At 40.8% G+C, this 20,563-nt stretch overlaps 2 protein-coding genes across 4 annotated transcripts in view; both read right to left on the reverse strand.

Moving 5' to 3' along the window:
* Window positions 1-10,558: 10,558 nt before the first annotated feature.
* On the reverse strand, window positions 10,559-14,753 carry wfikkn2b (WAP, follistatin/kazal, immunoglobulin, kunitz and netrin domain containing 2b). The gene is made up of 2 exons (XM_077503042.1): window positions 14,307-14,753; window positions 10,559-12,984 (listed from the first exon to the last, which is right to left on the reverse strand). The coding sequence occupies exons 1-2, from the start codon at window positions 14,487-14,489 to the stop codon at window positions 11,440-11,442; spliced, it is 1,728 nt and encodes a 575-aa protein (XP_077359168.1). The 5' UTR covers window positions 14,490-14,753; the 3' UTR covers window positions 10,559-11,439.
* Window positions 14,754-16,904: 2,151 nt separating this feature from the next.
* abcc3 (ATP-binding cassette, sub-family C (CFTR/MRP), member 3) overlaps window positions 16,905-20,563 on the reverse strand; it is a 30,133-nt gene continuing 26,474 nt past the window's right edge. For all 3 annotated transcript variants that reach the window (XM_077503036.1, XM_077503037.1, XM_077503039.1), the window contains 6 exons: window positions 20,405-20,506; window positions 19,723-19,869; window positions 19,487-19,645; window positions 19,241-19,407; window positions 18,965-19,159; window positions 16,905-17,606 (listed from right to left, as the gene is read on the reverse strand). In XM_077503036.1, coding sequence (XP_077359162.1) covers window positions 17,498-17,606; window positions 18,965-19,159; window positions 19,241-19,407; window positions 19,487-19,645; window positions 19,723-19,869; window positions 20,405-20,506 — 879 coding nt within the window. In that variant the 3' untranslated portion in view covers window positions 16,905-17,497. The remainder of the gene's footprint in view (window positions 17,607-18,964; window positions 19,160-19,240; window positions 19,408-19,486; window positions 19,646-19,722; window positions 19,870-20,404; window positions 20,507-20,563) is intronic.

The raw sequence follows: 20,563 nt of genomic DNA on the forward strand, positions 1-20,563 counted from the left end.
GGCAAGTTTATTAGTGCAATTTAATTTTCATGAGGGATGTTTTGGCCTTCTATGTTTCAAATCGATGCTAATTGCCAGATGAAGGGGAACCGAATTTGCTTGTGAAGCCATCAATGTGTGATCAATATTGTTATTAGTGATTGTAGGTGCTTTATATGCATTGCTGTTATGTACAAAAGCACAATATTGTGCTTTTTTTATTTTTTTTTTATTTTTTTTTAGTATGAGCTCTTTTTTTTTTTTTATTACAACATTGTGACCTTTTTTAAATATCGCCAACGCGCCCTCAATATCGTGATAATTTTCGTATCGTGACCTTCATAACATGACAATATCGTATCGTGATGTTTGGATATCGTTACATCCCAATTGTGATATCATAAATCGAGAGCGCTATCAATCCTGAAGAAACTCGACATGCCCGAACGAGAGCAAGTGGGACTCGTGCGTTCGGGTGTCGCGCTCGGGAGGCGGGATCAAGTGACCAGTGAAAGGAAACTGGAGACGAGGGAGGTTCAAGTCACACATTGGACTCGGGTTGATTGGCTCATTGTTTCCACTCGATTATTTTCTGTCATGCCCCTCCCCCAGGAAGAAGAAAACATCTTGCCCCCCCACTATAAATAAATATTAACGTATAAGAGAATTTAAAAAAAAGATAGAAATATGGACCAACTTACAACAAAGAATATCTTTATTAACTGTAACAGAAAAGATTTAAAGTGCATCTAAAATTTAAAAATAAACTAGTAAACTATAAACATTTTTTTTAATTCACCATTTCAACCCATATGATATGGAAAAATAAAATGACTTCAAATCAATAAATAATAATACATTCAAACTGATCACCAACATTCACTCAGGAGCACAATATTTAAAAAAACAAAACAAAACACCAAATTTCTAAACTGCTGTTTTGAAGCGAGTGTCATTTTGAACAGATTCTTTCTGCCTACATTCGAGTTTTATGTGGACTTTAGCTAACGCTATGCCGCTCTCCTTTAGAAAAGTTTGTTTTTTTTTTGTTTTTTTTTTGTGCTAACTGTTAGCATGGTCGCATAGTCTTATAGCTAGCATAGTCTTCTTCCATCTTGGTCGTCTTAAATCAAGCACCGATGCACAAGATGTTCCACAACGAACATATTGCTCCAAACATGTTGTTAGCATTGTAACAATTCACATTCGCTTGGGAGCAAATTTAATATAGTCCTACACGACAAGTCCAAATCTTTCCCCAAAAGGTTAAAGGTTAGCCAAAGGTTGTTGTTGTTATGGGCCGAAAAAAAAAAAAAAAGTCCCTGTTTGAAATGTAAAGGATTTCTGATGCAGGTTACCGACGTGAGTATCAAAGGTTGTGGGATGTTTTCTTTTAGCCCAATTCCACAGGACGGGGGACTAAAATATCTTCGCACTATAGAAGGAAGTGGAAGGTTGTAATGGACTTTGTTGACTTTGCAAAAACCTCACTTGATTTATTTTCTTTCTGCAAGAGTTCATTCAGACGCGATAGAGCATTAAAAATAATAAAATAAATAAAAAAAAGTGTACCCCAAATGTGCAATGCATGCACAAGCACACACATCGTTGCTGCCGATGACTCACTCATCCCCTCTCCTATATTTGGACTTATCTGGAGGCTAAGCTCAATTGAAAAGAAGCATGCAAAGTGCGTGCGTGCGTTTGTGTGCGCCCGAAGGGGCGGAGTGTTACTAATTGCATCTCCGCCTTCCCAGTCGAGGTAAGCGCAGCGTGACAACGGCAAAAAAGACCCGATATGGGCCTGCCGTCTGGCTTGAGTCGTCAACAAGCAAGATTGGACTGACTTGTACTTAGAAGGGGATTTAGATGTAAACAAGTGGCATGACTGTCTTGTCAATTCATTTCAACTTTACAAAATTGAATGGAAGCATCTTGATCTTACTTCCATTTTTACTTGTGATTTTGCAGCTGCCATACGCTAATTAACCACTCTCACAACCAGATGCTTGTATACTAGGCTTGATTTATACAGTATAGTTCTACTGAAGCAATTTATTTCTCCTGTGGAAGCAAAAATACAAATAAAAAAATAAAAGCATGGGATTGGATTTGTACAGAAAAGACCTCAATCATATGTGATTTATCCATCAATCCATCCATTTTCTTGTGGTAGTTATTACAAAAACGGCCAGCAGGTGGCAGCAGAGTATAAGAGTTCAATCAACCTGCCACGCATGTCTTTGGAATGTGGGAGGAGACCGGAGCACCCGGAGAAGACCCACGCAGGCACGGGGAGAACATGCAAACTCCACCCAGGAAGGCCGGAGCCTGGACTCGAACCCGAGTCCTCAGAACGGGAGGCGGACGTGCTAACCACTCAAAATCTATGTGATTTACTATTATTATTATTATTTATTTATTTATTTATTTATTTATTTATTTTTACAACGGTACAAGTTGCCCCATTTGCCACAAACAGTGCATTAAACTTAATAATATCTTTCATCAGAACACAATGGCAGCGCATACAAATTCACAGTCACCATTAAGACAAGCGCCACCTGCTGTTTGCGGCATTTACGAGGGACGCACGAGGGCTGCGCGATGTTGGGACAACGTGCAATATGCGATATAGTTGAATAGAATATATAGCGATATTGATATTATTGCGATATTTAACATGTACCTAAAGAAATGACATTTTTATTATCTAATAAAAGATTTTTTTTTTATAAAAAATCCTGCGGTAAAATAATCAAACTCAATGTATTCTTAATTCATTGTAATTACCTCTCGATAATGTTCAACTAGTGGATGGCAGTGCGCATTTTCGTTAAGTACACTTGTGTTCCAACTATGTTTTGCTTTTGCATTATTAGGGTTGGAACACCCATGGAACCAGGGGCGTGGAAACCAAATAAAAAGAGAGGGTGAGGAGGGGATTTTTTTTTTTTTTTTTTTTTTCCCCCAAGAGAGGGCAGTAGTGAATTGTATCAGTCAGTTCCTTTCCTCGAACTGAGTGTCTTCTCTCCTGTTTTTTTTTTTTTTTTTTTTTTTTTTTTTTTTGGTCATGTTTAATAAATGTCAAACAGGTAAACCTGACAGTCTGACTGGTCAAATTCAGATCAAAGCATCAAATTCCATATCAAACTTTGCGATATCTCAACAGATATTTTTAAATGTCAGACCACACAAAAAAAATCATCAATCAATGCGAAAGACTCTATAGATATGACTTCATTATTGTTGATTTTCAACAACAATATAATATGATGATCAAAATATCATGATAATAATAATTGTATGATGAGTTACACTCTGATTGCCAGGCTGAGTTTCTGTCGTATTGAAAAGGAGGAGAAAATAGTGGTGATGCAACAATTATGAGTCACCATTTCACGTGGGAGGAAAAGTGTCAACACCCGACAGCAGGTTCCTCCGGGTAAACAAAAAGTGCGGCATCATGCTGCCAACGGGATTCTCCTCACTGTCAGTCTGGGATTGAAGATGATGATGTTATAACTTCATACATCTTTCACTTTGCTTTACGTTCTTGTCAGTCTCAGCTTTTTTTTTTTTTCCCCCCCCTCTCGCCTCTGCCATCCATTACCAGCCGTACCGCCGCCTCCAACCCGCTCTTCATCATCGAGCGTCACTTGTTACCGTGGGAAGAACAATGCTGACATCACGCTCATTATGCAATTCAATCAAGGATGCTTTTTTTAGCCGCCGCCCGGAGACAACGGCTCATTCAAGCATGTACGGACATCTGCCCGAGGGAGAGACAGACAGACAGACAGACAGACGGACGGACGGCAGCGGTGCGCACACATGCACGAGATGATGTTTATGTCTGATGCAATTACCACAAAGATTCAAACAACAACAACAAAAAAAAGGAAAATGTGGGAGGAGCTCGCAGAACACGCGTTTGTCGAATTTTATTGGCGAGCGAAAGTTCAGTCAAATGTATGTAAAATGCTGAAGCAGGTTCCATTGTTGGCGGATGTCCACATTTTCCGTGGATGCTTTATGACGCGAAGCCTTGAAAAAAAAATACACGGACCGAGCACCGACTGATGCGGGTTTTCGTCCGTTGATCCGGTCCAGATATTCCTTCTCCATCCGTGTAATTTATTTATTTTTTTTCCAAGGCTTCATGTCATAAAGAACTCGAAGAAATAAAATAAAATAAATAAAATAAAAAATAACAATAAAGAACTCGCGGAAAATGTGGACATCCGTCAATGACAGGGACGCTAGTGCAGAACTCTGGCAAAATGACAACAATGGCAAAATGACAACCAAAAAAAAAAAAAAATCATTGCATCATACTCTCTCAGGCTGAGCTGTGCTACATCAAATCGAATCAAATCACCTGGCTGATCTCTTATACTCTGTCACCACCCGCTGGCCGTTTTTTGTAATAACTAGCATTGCTTTAAGCTATCTCTTCATGTCAGAAGCTGCCTCAAAGCCTTCTGTATGTGCTTGCATAAAAAACAAAAAAATGTGTGAATCCGTTTTTGGGAGCGAAGTACAAAGTATTAAAAAAAATGTTTACTCGTTTTTGGCTTTGAATGATTAATATAATTTATAATTTAATAAAATATTAACAGGTGATAAATGTATTAGGGCCTAAACAATAAGTTTTGTTTTGTTTTGTTTTTCTTTTCGTTTTTTGTTTTTGGCCAATGCTGATTCCAATATTTGGCAGAAAAAAAAAATATATTTGACCAAATCTTTTTTTCAAGTTACTGTGACATTGCGTTACTGACTTTTTTTTTTTTTTTTTTTTTTTTTTTTTTTTTTTTTTTTTGGGTCAAATACATGGGTCAGCACCTTCCAGAAAGCTCACTTTCAAAAGAGTCGTGCAAATCAAAGCAATTGAGCAGACTTTCATAATCAAGAGGGAGGATTTGTGTCTTGTGAAAGAAGAGTCGTCTTCCCCAAAGTAAAACTCGCAGGAGGTTTTGAAGCATCAATGCGAGATTAAATGACTTGTTGAAATGGATTTTTTTTTTTTCCCCTCCCCTCCTTCTTGTCAGGCTAAGTCTCCGAAAGCATGCGAGGAGCAAGATGAGAAACTCACGAAGATGGAAAAAAAGAGGAACGGGATGTGAATGAGGGATAGATGAGAGAAATTTGGTTCTCTTTTAACACGAGCAAATTACTCAGAAGCAGGAAACAATAGAGCCAAAAGAGGAAGAAGATTCCGCTGAGATCAGCACATTGTGGGAATTAATTACACTTGTGCGAATCTTTAGCACACTCTAAATGAAGTTTAAATAACGTGACTGTATTTCACTCTTTATTTATTTTTAATTTTTTTTAACTAATGTATAGTGTTGCCTTTCGATACGACTGGCTGCACTTAAAAAGTCATGTCAGACTAAACATAAAGCAAAGAAAACAACTTAAACAACCAAATCGCTTTAGCCTTTCACTGCACTAGCTTAAACGTTGATGCTAACTAGCATCTATGATGTGGTAATATAACCCAGAAAAAAAAAAGCAAGGGATTGAACAGAAACACTATTTTACGTTTACTATCAAACTGAACATAAACCAAAGATATTTCTACCTTGTGTATTTAAACTAACCACAATAATTAGCTTAAACCTTAAGTCCGGTAGCCCAATGCTAACTGTCTGTGTTGTGGCGCTACAGCCCTAAAAAAGCAAATTCATTTGTCATTCACTTGATGCAGTGTGCTAAAAACTCTTTAATAATTAAGTACAATAAGAAAGAATGCTATTTTTCCTTGTTGAAATATATGTTCCAGCATTTTTTTTCGTTTGTTTTTGTTTTGGGAGCAGGCTTGAATGAACTGATTGATGCCTCCACTCATTTCAATAAGAAAAACAAAACAAAAAAACAAAACGTTTTGAAATATGATTGTTTTGAGTTACGTGTATGAACTACCGGTAAGTTTGCCTTTCAATGTAGCACTGTGCGAGTTAGATACACACGTTGGGCCAGGATATTTTTTCAGTGAGGTGGCCGGAGTAACATAGCAACTCACTAGGGGCTGGCTAGCTGTAATCTCACAACTCTTTACAGTTTGTGAGGTTGGCCTTGGCTATACAGCGCAAATGGTTGAGAAGTCATTAAGTTATCATACAAGCACAGTCTCTCTCTCTCTCACATTCACCCTCCACACTTGGGGTCATAGATCACGCCGATAACACAGCCAAGCCGATTGCATAATACAGCCAACATAAAGGGGGCAATGGAGATTTAGAGCAGCAATCTCTCTCTCGCTCGCCCTCATGCACCCGTCCACAAACAGACACGCTCGCTGATGAAGGGATTGCATAAGCAAGGAGAGGGGATGGATCCAGGTCATGGTGTGACTCTGGGAGCCAGCGTGAGTGATTAAAGCAGACACTGTCAGGCAACTTGCGCTCAAGTCCAACGTCTGTGGAGAGAAGGACGGACGGACGGACGGACGGAGAGAAAGTGGCCTTACAGCATGTCAGCTCATTCCACTTGAATGCTGTTCTATTCCTAGTTCTAGCCTGTGTGCCCGTCCCGAAATAAAACACCGTGATGGAGTGGGTGAGCACATGCATATGCAGCAATAGCCTAACTCCCCCTGGATCCCGAAACACGCAAACACACCACCAACACTGTTACAATATTTAATATTCACAATTATCGCAGGTTCCCGTTTTGTTGTTCTGATTTATATATTTATTTTTTACAGTTATTAACTCTATATTGGTCTTTTATAGTGTGTGTGTGTGTGTGTGTGTGTATAAGTCCACTGTTGACCACTAGATGGCAGCACACTTATTTAGTTTCAGATGGTGTCAATTTGAAAGAAGAAGAATGAAAGGGGAAATACAGTCAAACCTCGATTTTCGAACATAATCCGTTCCAGAAGGCTGTTGTTCGAAATCCAAAACAATTTTTCCCATTATAATTAATGTAAATAATTTTAATCCGTTCCAAGTCTGAAAAAACTTTTTCCAAGATTTTTTTTTTACTCTTTCACATCATAAACTGCACTGTATACTGTTTACCATAAATAGAAAAGGGTAGAAATAGACACTGTTTTATTTAGATATCCTATCTAAATGATGAAAAAACAAAATGTAAACATTTCTTTTTTTAAATTCAATAGTTCTGCGCACTACTTTCCTCTTCTCTTCACCATCTTTACCACTTGCACTTGCTTTCTTTGGACGCATGATTAGGGGCTAATACACAATGCAAAACTTAAAAAAAAAAAAAAAAAAAAAAAAAAAGATTTGCGTAAATAACAATAAACAGGTCTGCTCCGTTCGAACTTTGAACAGGAATGTGCTCCGGCGGAAGCATTCGAGTTAGCTCCCGAGTGAGTCGCGTTCAAGTACGCTCAGCTTTTTTTCAGTTTGGTCGAGAGACGATTTTTTTTGGTCGAGTTCTGAGACATAAAATTGTCGAATTTTCTGGTTGAAAACCCGATTTGGTTGAGAACAGAAGCGTTTTGCAACCGAGGTTTGACTGCACAGCGTTTCAACTGCTGTTGGGGCAACATTTCCCTCCCTTCCACGTGATCGTTTGACAAGAAAATAACTTATTCGATGCACAAATGAAGACTCCCCTTTCTTTTGAATTGCATTCGATCTGTGTCAATGCCGTTACGTCACTTTATTCTGATTTAAATGTTTAATGTGAAATACACTCTGCTGCTATGTAATATTTAGTGTTCTGAAGATTTCCATACTAAGCAATCTGTATAAAAGATCCCATTAAGCATTTAAAAGGATCGCTAGCCTATTGACACCAGTGAAATATTTAGGTGCAGTCCATCCCGCAAACTCAGCACTTTCTCGCCTTGTTTTCCACTAGTCACTGTCCTGCTCCAAGCCGGGGAAAGTTGCTCTGTTTTTTTGTTTATGTGAGACAATGATGCAGACGTTCTGAAACAAATGATTTTAGTCGTTACATTACATGTATGCTACTAATATGACTGCGGGCCCACTAACGAGTTTCCTGGCCTTTAAATGGCTAAATGAGCAAACTGTACACATGATACACATGTATGGACACAGGCCTTTGCAGGCTGCTGTTGGACACTTTTATTTTATGTTCAATGGCGCCCTCTTGCGGAACTGAAGCACAGGCACACTTTTTTTTTAATTTATTTGCAGTACATCTACTATGCCTTCCGCAGGCACTCATCATGAAATTGATGTAAATCCTAAATAGTAAAAAACACGTTGTTGTAAAAACTCTCTGAAAGCCTACTCTTCAATTCCCTCTGGATTGTTTAATTTCCAAGCCTTACATGTATGTGGTTAATTTAAATGAACACTAGAGGAGGCTGTTTCTCGACCTAGCCACATACTAGTAACCTTTTAGTACTCCACTAAGCCATTTTTCACTCATTCGTTTAGTTTTAAATTAAAAGTAACAACAAATCACAGTTGAGGTAAAAGACCAATGAATGTTATTTATTTAATTTGATTTAACCATTATTTGTCCAGGTTAGGGGGTTAGAGTTCAGAATGGGGCCATGCCATTTTCTTATCGTCTAAAGATGATCTGTGCTCAGTGGTAGTCGGACTTTTAGCCTTCATTACTTTTCAATACTGAACACCTTGTACTTCATGTGCGGTACTGGAATATGCCAGTATTGTATGATAATGGGATTCTAGTACTATTGAGTCTTCGAATAAGTCTCATAAGTCCTCTGTATAACTTGGGAGTTGGAAAATGTGCAAACAAAATGATGTGTTTAAAGTCATCACTTGCCGGCTAATTTGTGCACAAACTACAACTTCATCGGCAACTTTGCAATGAAATATGTGCCCAGCAGGAGCGTACACTGCTAGCTAACGCTAGCAAGCAAAAATAGAGTGTAGTGATGTGTGCTGACCAAGAGATGGCGGTATAACCTCAAGGGACTGTGGGCTTCCGGTATTGTTATCGATGATTCGAGAAGGAGTCAGAAATCAAGCAGACTAGCATAAACACGGAACCTGAGTGCTTCTTCTTTGAGACAAGAACATTACATAGAGGAGTTGTGTTTACATTTTCTTTTTGGTGCTGTTTCACTGCTCATTTCAGAAGCTAATGCTGCTAGCTAACGCTTGCCAACAAAAGTCAGAGGAGTTTTACTTGCAGCTTCCATGCTGTTTTTCACCCCTTAGTTAGACTGAAAAATGACAGCACTTGTGCAAAGCTACCTAGCAATGGCTAATTAATCGATCGCCTCCACCCCATGAAGCAAGCAACCATAATGATTTAATTCACCATTATTGGATGCTAACGCTGTTAGCTAAGACACAGAGACTAAACTATTTGCAGGCTATACAAGTGTAGCACTAAAACGTATTTTGCATGTTGCCACCTTTGATTGTCATTCATAGTAGGCTTAATGAATGAATGATGTCCTTCTTATCGTCCAATTTGAACTTTTTAGCCCTGAATTACCACTTAGCAGCTTCAAACCTTTCGGCCGCTGCCCTTACCCGGAAGATAAAATCGCCATGGGATCTATTCATCTCCAGTCAAAGCGTACGAGTGGCTACTGTATCTTTTCGATAGATGTTTCCACTATTATGGCCATAACAGATGTTTGTCGTGAATCAAAAAGGTCTCGAACCACCCGGCATGGCTGATCTCTTCCACAGGTGCTATTCTTCGATCTTTTCTGGATATTCCGGCCTGTCCATGGACCACACCGACTCGTACCGCCTCAGGTGAACCGAGCCCGTGAACGCGTTGACCTTATCAAATCATCAAACGTCTGAGAGGAAGGAACATGGGGAATAAAAAAGAAAAAAAAATAGTTGTGCAAACCTTCCGTAGCAACGAATCAGAGCACATTTTTACCCTTTTTTTTTAGCTGGCTCACTTCCAACTAGAAAAGTGGAAAAATGAGATTCATTGAATTGAAGAAACGTTTGATAGATACCAGATTTTGCAGTTTTATAGCAAAGGCTGAAAGTAAAATAAAAAATGATGGTGTTTGATAGGTGTAGTAACCACTAATTACCATTCCGGTAAGAACGAATACCAAAGGCTTTCCAATAAATTCTTGTCTTTTGTTCAAACGGTTCCTGTTCTAGTGTTTCCTAAATTCTTTGTCTTTGGCTCCAAAGTACCTTTCACACTTCACAGCAGTGGTGTGTAATAGGTTCTGCCACAAAAATCCGACCACGTTTTTATGACCTATTATAATGCCTGAAGAGAAGCAAGTTTTGAAGCTTGTGTCAATGTACAACTACAGTTCCTAATAAGTGTTTAAAGGCTTCATACAAGAACAGAATTTTTGACTAGCCGAGCTTGATGAGGGGCATTCTGGGTATTTCCTTACCAAATTATCTTGAAAAACTAATAGAAGGACATTAAAGATTACTTAAAAAAATTACATTGAAATGTTCTATATTTCTAGAAAGTCCTAAATTCACATTATATGAATTTGTATGACTAGCCTATGCTAACAAATACATTAAAGTCATAATTGCAGGTAATATTTGTACTCAAAACAGTGAAATGAAAAATAGTAAGAATGTCTATTCTTATGCCGTCAGACCAAAAAAAAACAATCAAATGGAATGTCTTTCGACATCACCACAACACCACAAAAAAATGTATTTTTTTATTTATTTTTTTGTTATAAAACACATTTTTTTCATAGCACCTCTGTCTTGTGGGGACCTTATATTTCGCAATGTTTGTTAAGAATGTGCATTCATTTGAGTTGATCAATTTGATGTCAGACACCAGAGAAACGAGCAGATGTACTTTTTACTGTATACACATTAAACAAAGACAATACATCTAATTCCTGTCGATTATTTAATCAATCTATTTGCATATGTCACTTCAAAATTGCGTAATCCGGCTTGCATTTCATACTTTGTGCGATCCAAGGTTGCCTCAGATGAATCCTTTCCTCCTCAACAGATGGCGAAGTGCACATCTGAGCTCCCTGGTGGTTTTGCCAGTAAACGAGGGCGGATCTGTTGCCTGCCTGGCTTGCTCTGGATGGGAGAAACAGAATCTCGTGCGGGAAGTAGAACACCCTCGTCGAAAGCCCACCAAGGCCAGCTCGTAATCCGAAAAAAAAACTAAAAGAGTGCTGGCACGGCATGAAATGCACAACTTCTTGGACGGTAGGTTTACTGCGTCCTTGAATTGTATCAATACCCAAAGTATCATAATAGGTATCAAATCGTTATTTTACACATAGTGAAATAAAGTGGTATAAATCACAATAACTAGTGTCATGCCCCATTCGGAGAACATCGATTTTCTATACCAAGTGAGTAATTAGGATGAAATCTCATAGATTTTGCCTTAGCTATAAGTGATGTGATATGACCGGGTAACATCGTCTGAGCAATGCCACATTGCTGGATTTGCTTAATAGTAAGTTGTTGGTCAGTTTTCGAATCGATCGCCAAATACGTGTCGGCGATAGCATTGTGTTGTTGTTGTCCTTCTATGCCGTACAGTCTACTGAGGACTGTTTGTGATGGCTTTGAGAATGTCACACGTGTTCTTGGAGACGAGCTCCCTCAGCTTCCGTACGCGGCGAGGACTCGAGGCGCCCACGTAGCTGTGCGGCTGCAGCACAGCCATGCCGTCGCTAACGTTACCCATGATGATGACCTGGCCCTCCTCGGCGGCGGCGGCGCCCGTGATGTTGGGGCACGGGCACTTCCAGTCCATGTTGACGAAGTTCACCTCGAGAGGCTCCCGACCAAAAAAGCGCAGGCCCATCTTCTCGTCCTTGAGGATCTCCTCCACCGTCACGAGGGCGCGGCCGGAGTCTTTCTCCTCCGTCAGCTCGGTCATGCGTCCCAGGACGACAAAGTCGCTGCGACAGAAGCTGGTCACGATCTTACCTCTCGGCTTACAGGTTTTGCAGTCGTGGTTTTTCGGGTAGGGGCACGTCTCTTCGCAGGCTTCCTTGGACTCAAAGTTGTTGTCGTTGCCTCCGCATCCGCCGTAGATGAACGACTGGCATTGGCGCAGGCTGCTGCTGTAGGCCCAACGCGGCTCGTAGGCCCTACACGGCCCTTGCAGGCTGGGGAGGTCGCAGGGGCCCGACAGCTCGGGACCGCAGCATTGCATGCACCGGTCGTAGCTCTCAAACGACTTCCCCGGCTGCTGGCCACTGCAGCGACGAAAAGAGACGCAGTTGTTGCTTTGCGAGTCGTAGAACCAGCTCACTTTGCCAAGGTCGCTCTCGCAGAGCTGGGGGCTGTCGGGGGGCTTCGGACACTCGTCAGGGGAGCAGCGGGTCAAGTTGATCGCCGCTGGATTCTTTGACGGCTCTACCGGCAACACCACGAGCGCGTGGTGGGCTTGCGCCGAGCCAGACGGGTTCCGAGCCGTGCAGGTGTAGACACCCGAGTCGTGCGTTCCGGCGTTGTAGATGACAAGTTGACCAGCGTTGGTGACGACCATGTTCCCCCGCACGTTGTTGCGCCCCATGACCGCCTTATCGACGCCCTCTGAAAGCTGTTTCTCCCAAGTAATCTCGGGCGGGGGTCCGCCGGTGACATCGCACGGGAAGCTGGCCGTGTCGCCCGCGTTTACCGTCTGGTGAACGGGGCTGCTCACGACGACGGGCGCCCGAGGCTCGGCGGGAGGCGGGACGGTCACCTGCAGCGGGGTGGTGGTCGGGCGGAGGGTGGTCGCCGGGGACGACGCGGGGCTGGCGCTCGACCAGGCGAGGTGGAAGCGGCACGTGACGACCGAGAGGCTGATCCCCTTGGAGCACGCTTCGGCGTCCATGTAGCACCTGTTGTAGTAGGTCATGCCGTCGGAGGCGCACGTGAAGTGCGGCTCCCTCTCGCAGCGGTCGCGGCATTTGCACACGGGCTGGCCGTCCCAGATGTCGCATTCTGCCCCTTGCTGGGCGCACGTGAAGCCGGCGCAGGTCGCTTGCTGGGGCACGACCACGGGGCCTTTCACCCCAGCCACGTATCGGGCTGCCACGCAACTACGGTTCCCGCACACGTTCCCGCAACACTTCTCAAAGGATTCACATTCCTGGAAGACAGACAGACGGACAGACAGACAGGCAAATTACAAGGCTGCAATTCCAAAGCAGAAAACAATCACCAGAGGAGAGTGATCAAGGTGATCCCACCCTGCGGGAGAGCTGATGGCACTGTGGATTTACTTTAAAGGTGTGGAAAACTTCTGCGATTGGCTTGGCCAATCGGACATCTTCGATCGGCATGCACATATCGGTGAATGTCGTGCACGAGCAAGACACAAGATACTGCATCCAAAATCCTATACAGTATTAGCGTTGGAATTAGTGTTGTTCCGATACCGATACTGCATTAAAACAGAGGTATCGGTGAGTACTCACAAGTAACATGCCGATACCATTTATTCCGACGCTAATAAAGGATTTTGGATGCAGCATCTTGTGTCTTGCTCGTGCACGACATTCACTGATATGTGACATGTTCACTGCATGCCGATCTAAGATATCCTATTGGCCCTTGAATGCTCTGAACCAATAGCAGGACAGCTTTTTCATGTTGAGGAAAAAAAAACAACCTTAAGTATCGGTATGCTATCGGTATCGGCCGATACTGCAAAGCTGGGTATTGGTATCAGGGGCCAAAAAACGGTTTCGGAACAACACTAGTTGGAATTAATGGTATTGGCAAGTTACTTGTAAGTATAGTCACCGATACCGATACCACTGTTTTAATGCAGTATCGGCGCCTCTGCCAGTATCGGTATCGGAAAACACTGGTTTTGATTAAAGAATGATAGTCATTCTTTATTGCAGACCCAGGTCCATACAAAATTAAAAGACAAATACCTGTAATTCAACAAAAGTCACCTGTGTCAAATCTAATATTGGGGTCTCAGGAACTTAGCAATAAAAGAAAAATGTTTCTTCAAAGCAGCACATACTGTATTTTTGTTAATATTTTGTTCTACGTGGCACGGCACTGAATAATTAACATTCACTGCAGCGTTATGATATTTATGTACAGCTTGTAAAACAGTATTGTCTCCTCAAAATAAGTCAGCATAAATTTCAAAACTGATGGCAACATAAGTGAGCGACACCCCTTACTGAAAAATGAGTATACGGTTGAACCTACTGGGTTTTTTTTTTTTTGACTGTATAGTACATATGTAGTTTGGTATTTTTCTAAAGTAAAATTGTATTATTATTTTTCTTTCATAAATCTTTCTAATGGCATCAGAATTTATTTTTTATAACAATTAAAATGAACTGTATCAAGCTTAATGAAATCCATTTATTTTTAGTCTGAAAACGTGTTCCAAAGTCCGTCGTTTAAATGTTATTTCAAAGTGTATAAATAAATCCATTTTCTTACTTGATCCGACCCGCACTCTCTTGTGCAAGTACTCATGGCGTCCACCCACAGGTTGGGGTTCATTTCGTTGGGGCACATCCCCGCGTGCGAGTCGGTGACGTGAGGCAGAACCTCCACTTGGAGCTCCATCCACACGCCGATGGCCACAAACCATATCCAACGTGGAAACAGCATCCACCACATCTCAGCACGCAAGTAAACACGAGTTGGCGAAGGTTTAAAAGCGGCTAATGTTTAAAACATTAAAAAAAAAAGACCTGCGGGAGCACATCATACGCGTGTCAAATGGTTCGAGCCGTCCTTATATGTTAAAGATACGCGAACATGGTCGAGCAACCCGCAGCAGGACACATTCGACTTGATCCCGAGAAGTTGGAGGAACATTTTTAAGTGAGTGTGGTTGGCTTTGGGCTGGGACTGAAGGGGTACCTGCCTGCTTGAGGGTCCCATCCGCCTCCCACCGCTCAGCCCACACACGCACGCGCACAAACACCGTTAACTCCTTCGATACATCACTGGTGCCAACCAAGGTGCACTGCATGTGCGCGTTTCAAGTGCATGTTGGGATTTATGCTGCATTCGAGCATGGTAGAAAGTCGGATATATCCGAGTTGTTGTTTTTGTTTTTTCCAGTTTCGACCTGAAAGCGTTCGAGGCGAACGGAAACAACCAAAATGGCGGATAGTGATAAAAAATTTTTTTTTTTAAATTTATTTTGGTCCTCAAAACTCAATTTGACCTCCAGAAAACTTACCTTTTTTTTTTTGCAATTTTGCTTCCTTTGTTGTTTTCATCTTATTTCATAAGCATTCCATACAGTTAAGTAGTTTATACCGCATAATTTCATGCAGGGATATCGCGACAATACTGTCACGTACGTTGCGTTACGAAAAAAAATGGCGGCACCTTTGTAGTTTAAGCTCATTTCGGTTGTTTTTCAAATAATGCGGTGCATTTGAGAAGTTTGTCGGTTGTCAGTTGACATAATGATGCATTCTTTCAACTCTTTTGTGAAATAGTCCCATCCAAGGAATTTCAATGGCTTATTTAAGGCTTAGACTGGCGCGAACGGGATGAATGAGTTTATCAAGCCACCCGCGACAGCAGGGGGCGCTGTCGCTGGCGCCACGTGTGTAGCTTGTGACTCCAAAAATGGCGGCACCTTTGTAGTTTTAGCTCATTTCGGTTGTTTTTCAAATAATGCGGTGCATTTGAGAAGTTTGTCGGTTGTCAGTTGACATAATGATGCATTCTTTCAACTGTGTTTTGTGAAATAAACCCATCCAAGGAATTTCAATGGCTTATTTAAGTCTTAGACTGGCGCGAACGGGGTGAATGCCTGGCGAGGGGGCTGAGCGAAAAAAAATATTTCACAAAAGACAAAGAGATCATTTGAAAGTGTAATGAACGAAGGTGTTATTTTCAATCCACACGCATGTGGTCCTTGGCAGTTCAGCCGAGGACAGCCTTTCCCATTCAATAACATCACATTCAGGTCGTGTGGTGTGGGAAGAATTTTGTTTGTTCTTGACTGCAGTTTACGATTTCATAAAAACAGATTAGCTTCTCCGTTTCCTAGCCAATATGACAATTTAATGCCCAACGACTTCCTCTTACTTGATTTGTGACATGCAACTATTCAACATTCCCATGATGAGTATGACAAAGTTAACTACCGTCTAAAACAGGTCACCCACCAGCTGGCAAGAAATCATTAACATGGCCAGTGGCTTCTTATAATGCGAATACTCATTTTTAATAACAATAATTAGTGATAATTTGAACATATTTGTTATTTCAGAAGTTTGTGTCAAAAGCTATTAAGGCACATACAAATACGTGCAAAGAACCATTAATAGCCACATTCACACGTTCCATTGTGGACCTGCTAATGCTCATGTTTCATAACTTTTTAAATAACAGTAGATAATTGTTGGAGGAAATCATATATATGTCTGCTTATATTGTGAATATCACATTTTTAATAACTCCATTTGAGATACAAAAGTTATCTTATTTTTTTTTGTGCAGCTCATTGAAGAAAACGTTTGGATGACAATTGTTTTTTTAAATTATTTTCCATGGTTTACATTCCTTGCCATACACACATCATGTAACCAGACGGTGTCACTATGGTATGGAAGTAAATACTATCGTGCCCACTAGTGGCGAGTTACCATAACTACATTATTTTCCTGGTCGTGTGTCAAACTCCAATTGGACGTTCAAGATTATGGAGGACCAAAACTACCAAAAATAAAAATAAGTAAATAAATAAATAAATGACTAAAAGTGGGAGAAAAAAAAATGAATATAAAAAATAATAATAATAATAATTTCTGTCAAAAAATATATATAAATGGAAATAAATTCGTTTTTATTTTTATATTAGTGCAATAATTTATCATCAATCTTCATAATTCATCAGATTATCAAATATTCATATTTACATATTTTTGGTCCTCAAAATAGTAGCTGCATAATTATTTGTAAAATATATACATCCTACACCTTGGACTTGTCACTACGGATCATGCTACGTCCCAAAAATGTTGTAAACAAACTGGGAGAAAAACAAAATGCATCAATTTATAACAATCATATTTTCATTTTTTCTTTAATACAAGCATTACAATATTTCATATTTTGGTGGTACAGAATTCAAGTTTTATAGATAGATTTGGTTCACAGAAGAATCACATCAACTCAACAAATTCCCTAGTTGCATAAAAAACAGTCAACAAAAAATGGCTTAAATAATGATACAGTACAAAAATAAGTGGGTTCATCGCAAACGTTTTTTTGCAGACGGTACAGTGGCACAGTATCTTTGAACACTAATAAAAAACTAACATAAAAATGCCTACGCTTGTTGTCTACTAGTGTTTTTGTTTTGCAGTAGACAGCTCACTAGAAAAAAAAAAAAGATACATTCACTTGTTTTCTTCACCTCACTGGCTGAAGGCACTTCCGATCAGTTTTGGAGGAGCAAATAAAGCTCGTTTTTCTTCTTTCCGGCGCCATTTTCCCGACACGTGCATTCCAGTCCCCACAGTGTGAGATGACTAAATGACCTCACGTCGTTGTTTGCAACTCCTATTTGACACAAGTCTGCGATGGCGCTCAAGACCACGGACGGGGAAGTGCGGTGAAGACGCTAAAAGTTTGTTGATGAAGAGCAGCTGCTCTCATTACGCCAGTCCTGCATCTTTTGCCATTCCGTAGAAGATTCCACGCTGTGATATGAGATTGGACGGAGTATCAAATTCTGCAATCTGTCCCTTGTCCAACACCAGCACTCTGCAAGGACACAAAGTATGAACATTTCGTCAAGAAACGTGCCGGTGATAATGATTTGATCCCCTGCTGAACTGAACTGAAGCATTCTTTGCTTCAATGCAGCAAAAGGTGTCAGTCAATTAAATTTTTTAATCGTAATTAATCGCATGACTTAAATAATTAACTGACGATTAATCACACATTTTATATCTCAATTTATATCTAAATTTACAATGAAATGTACAATTTTCACCCCTAATTTAAATAATTGATTTTTTTAGTCATTGATCCAGTAATTTCATAGCAATTCAGTATAAAAAAAAGTAGTTAAAAAGTAAAATATGTACTGTCCTGCAAAAAAACAAACCAAAGTGTGACTGATTTGTTTCTGTTATTTTTCTGTCACTACAACATGGCATAATTGCATTTGTAAGACAAATGGTGACAGCTCAGTCCATTTTTCTTTTCATATTCGGAGGTGCCTAATTTTAACATGAAGTAACTTGTGAAATTATGCACATTTTTTAAAACTGTAAAATACAACACATCCCCACAAATATATGCATTCGCTGAATGCTTTTCTTTTGTTAAGTTCAATAGGATGTGCATTGTAAAATGACGAATCTTGACTGCATAGGAACCAGAAACGATGGATGTGTTCTTTTCATATTAAGAGCTCTGTAATTTTGAACAGTAAGTAACTTGCGAGTTTCTGCACATTTTAAAATGGTAAAATACAACTTGACGCCAGTCCCCACAAATATATGCGGCATAATTAAATTTATTACTGCTAAATTGTGTTAATAGTGACTACTTTTCAGGACGTCGGACGCTTTTATTTTGTTAAGTTCTCGGATGCGAGACGCAGCTGAGGCCGCTCTACTATTACAGCGAACACATCGGTAGTTTCACTTTCACCCTGATGAGGTATTTTGTGGAGATGCTGAATAAAATACGCCTCACATTTAAAGATAAATAGGCTTGGGCTCACTCCAACTGACATGACGGCCTCCATTTGGCTCTTGACTCTCCCATGGACACCTCCGGGGGCTAACGGCTAACCGAGTGCGTTCTTTCAAAGCAAGGCACGGGCTGTAATGGTAAGACACAGTCCAAATAGCTCCTCCACGCTACATTCTGCCCCTTAAACACTGTGTTTTAGCTCCAGTGCATTTCTATTGGGTAGTTTTGACGTGGACGTTTCTACTGCGGTGACTGGAATTCCCTGAGTAGAGACTTTCCAAATAAGGAGCGGTTGTTAATCGAGCGTTTAAAAAAATATATAAATAAATAATAGTGCCGTTAAAGGTACTTTAAGTTAACGAGATAATAACGCGATACTTTTGACACCCATCAAAAAAAACAAAAACGTTTCTCACCTTGTGTAATCCATAACAGTGTTGAGCCTGTGTGCAATAGTAAAAACGGTGCAGTCTTCAAACTGAGTCCTGATAGTGGACTGGATGAGATCATCCGTCTCCAAGTCGATAGCGGCAGTAGCTTCATCCAGTATGAGGATTCGCGTCTTCCTCAGGAGCGCTCGGGCCAAACACACCAGCTGCCTCTGGCCCACGCTGAGAAAAACACACACACAAAATGTGTCACACAAAATCACTTTTCCGACAGCTGTTCACGAATCGTTGGCTGTTCCGTACCTGAGGTTCTCTCCTCCCTCGGAGCACTCCATCTCCAGTTTAGCCGGCTGGTTGCTCACAAACTTGTGCAAATGGGAATGTTGCAGCGCTTTCCACACATCGTCATCGGTGTACTTCTCGAAGGGGTCCAGGTTCATCCTCAGTGACCCGGAAAATAGGACTGGTTCCTGGGACAAAAACATTCGCACCCACGCTTGCATGAATGTGCATGGAATGCTTCTGTGTTGCTTTTTATATATGACGTACCTGTGGAATGATTGTAAGTTTGGACCTCAGGTCATGCAGCCCGATCTCGGAGATCCTGAGGTCGTCGATGGAGATCTCGCCTTCAGCGGCTTCCAGCAAGCGGAAGAGGCAGAGCGTCATGGATGACTTGCCAGCTCCTGTTCGACCGACAATACCAACCTGTCGAAAATGGTGCAGTCGGTAAGGCCATGCATGTTTCTCCACTTTTTTTTTTTTTTTTTTTAATATTCCTGTACCTTCTCTCCTCCTTTCACACTCAGCGTCAAGTTTTTCAGAACCAGATCCAGTCCCTCTCGGTAGCGGACACTGTAGTTGTGGAACTCCACATTCCCTTGCATGGGCCAATCAGGGTGGGGCTTCTTGTCTTCGATTTCCCACGGTGCCTTTTGCATGGAAATATATATATAAAAAAAAAAAAAAAAGAACAAATGAAGCGCCGCCACTTTTAAATCTCTTTCTGTCACTCAAAGTGTCACGTTCTTTCACTTCTGCCTCTCAAAAGTTTCTTGCACACTGGCTATCGAAAGCAAGGTACATATACAGATTTTTTATTTATTTTTTAACCTACACATGATGAAGAGGAAAAAAAATCATGTGCTTTTTGCTCTTGTAGTTTAGGATGTACTTAAGATCAACTTTGAGAATTAGCTTCCTGTCGTAGCAAGAAGAATAAAACTGTTAGGCTAATTGTTAGAGCTAGGCTAACTATTAGCTAACATGGATAACTAGTTACCACATCTAGTTGCCAACTCTTCTACTTGTAGGGATGTAACGATATCCAAACATCACGATACGATATTATCACGATATGTAGGTCACGATACGATAATTATCACGATATTGTGGGGGAGGTTGGCGATATTTAAAAAAGGTCACGATATTGTAAAAAAAAACAAAAAAAACTACTCCATACAGTACCTCTGTCTTGGTCTCAGAGTATTCCTTCACTCGTTCCACGGCGACAATGTTGTTCTCGAGGTCAGAAGTCATCCGCACCATCCAGTTCAGAGACATGGTCACCTGCAAGCACAGGTGACATCTGAATTCAACTTCAAGACACAAAATCAACATAACTAC

This window comes from Festucalex cinctus, chromosome 17 (assembly GCF_051991245.1).
Source record: "Festucalex cinctus isolate MCC-2025b chromosome 17, RoL_Fcin_1.0, whole genome shotgun sequence".
Lineage (NCBI taxonomy): Eukaryota > Metazoa > Chordata > Actinopteri > Syngnathiformes > Syngnathidae > Festucalex > Festucalex cinctus.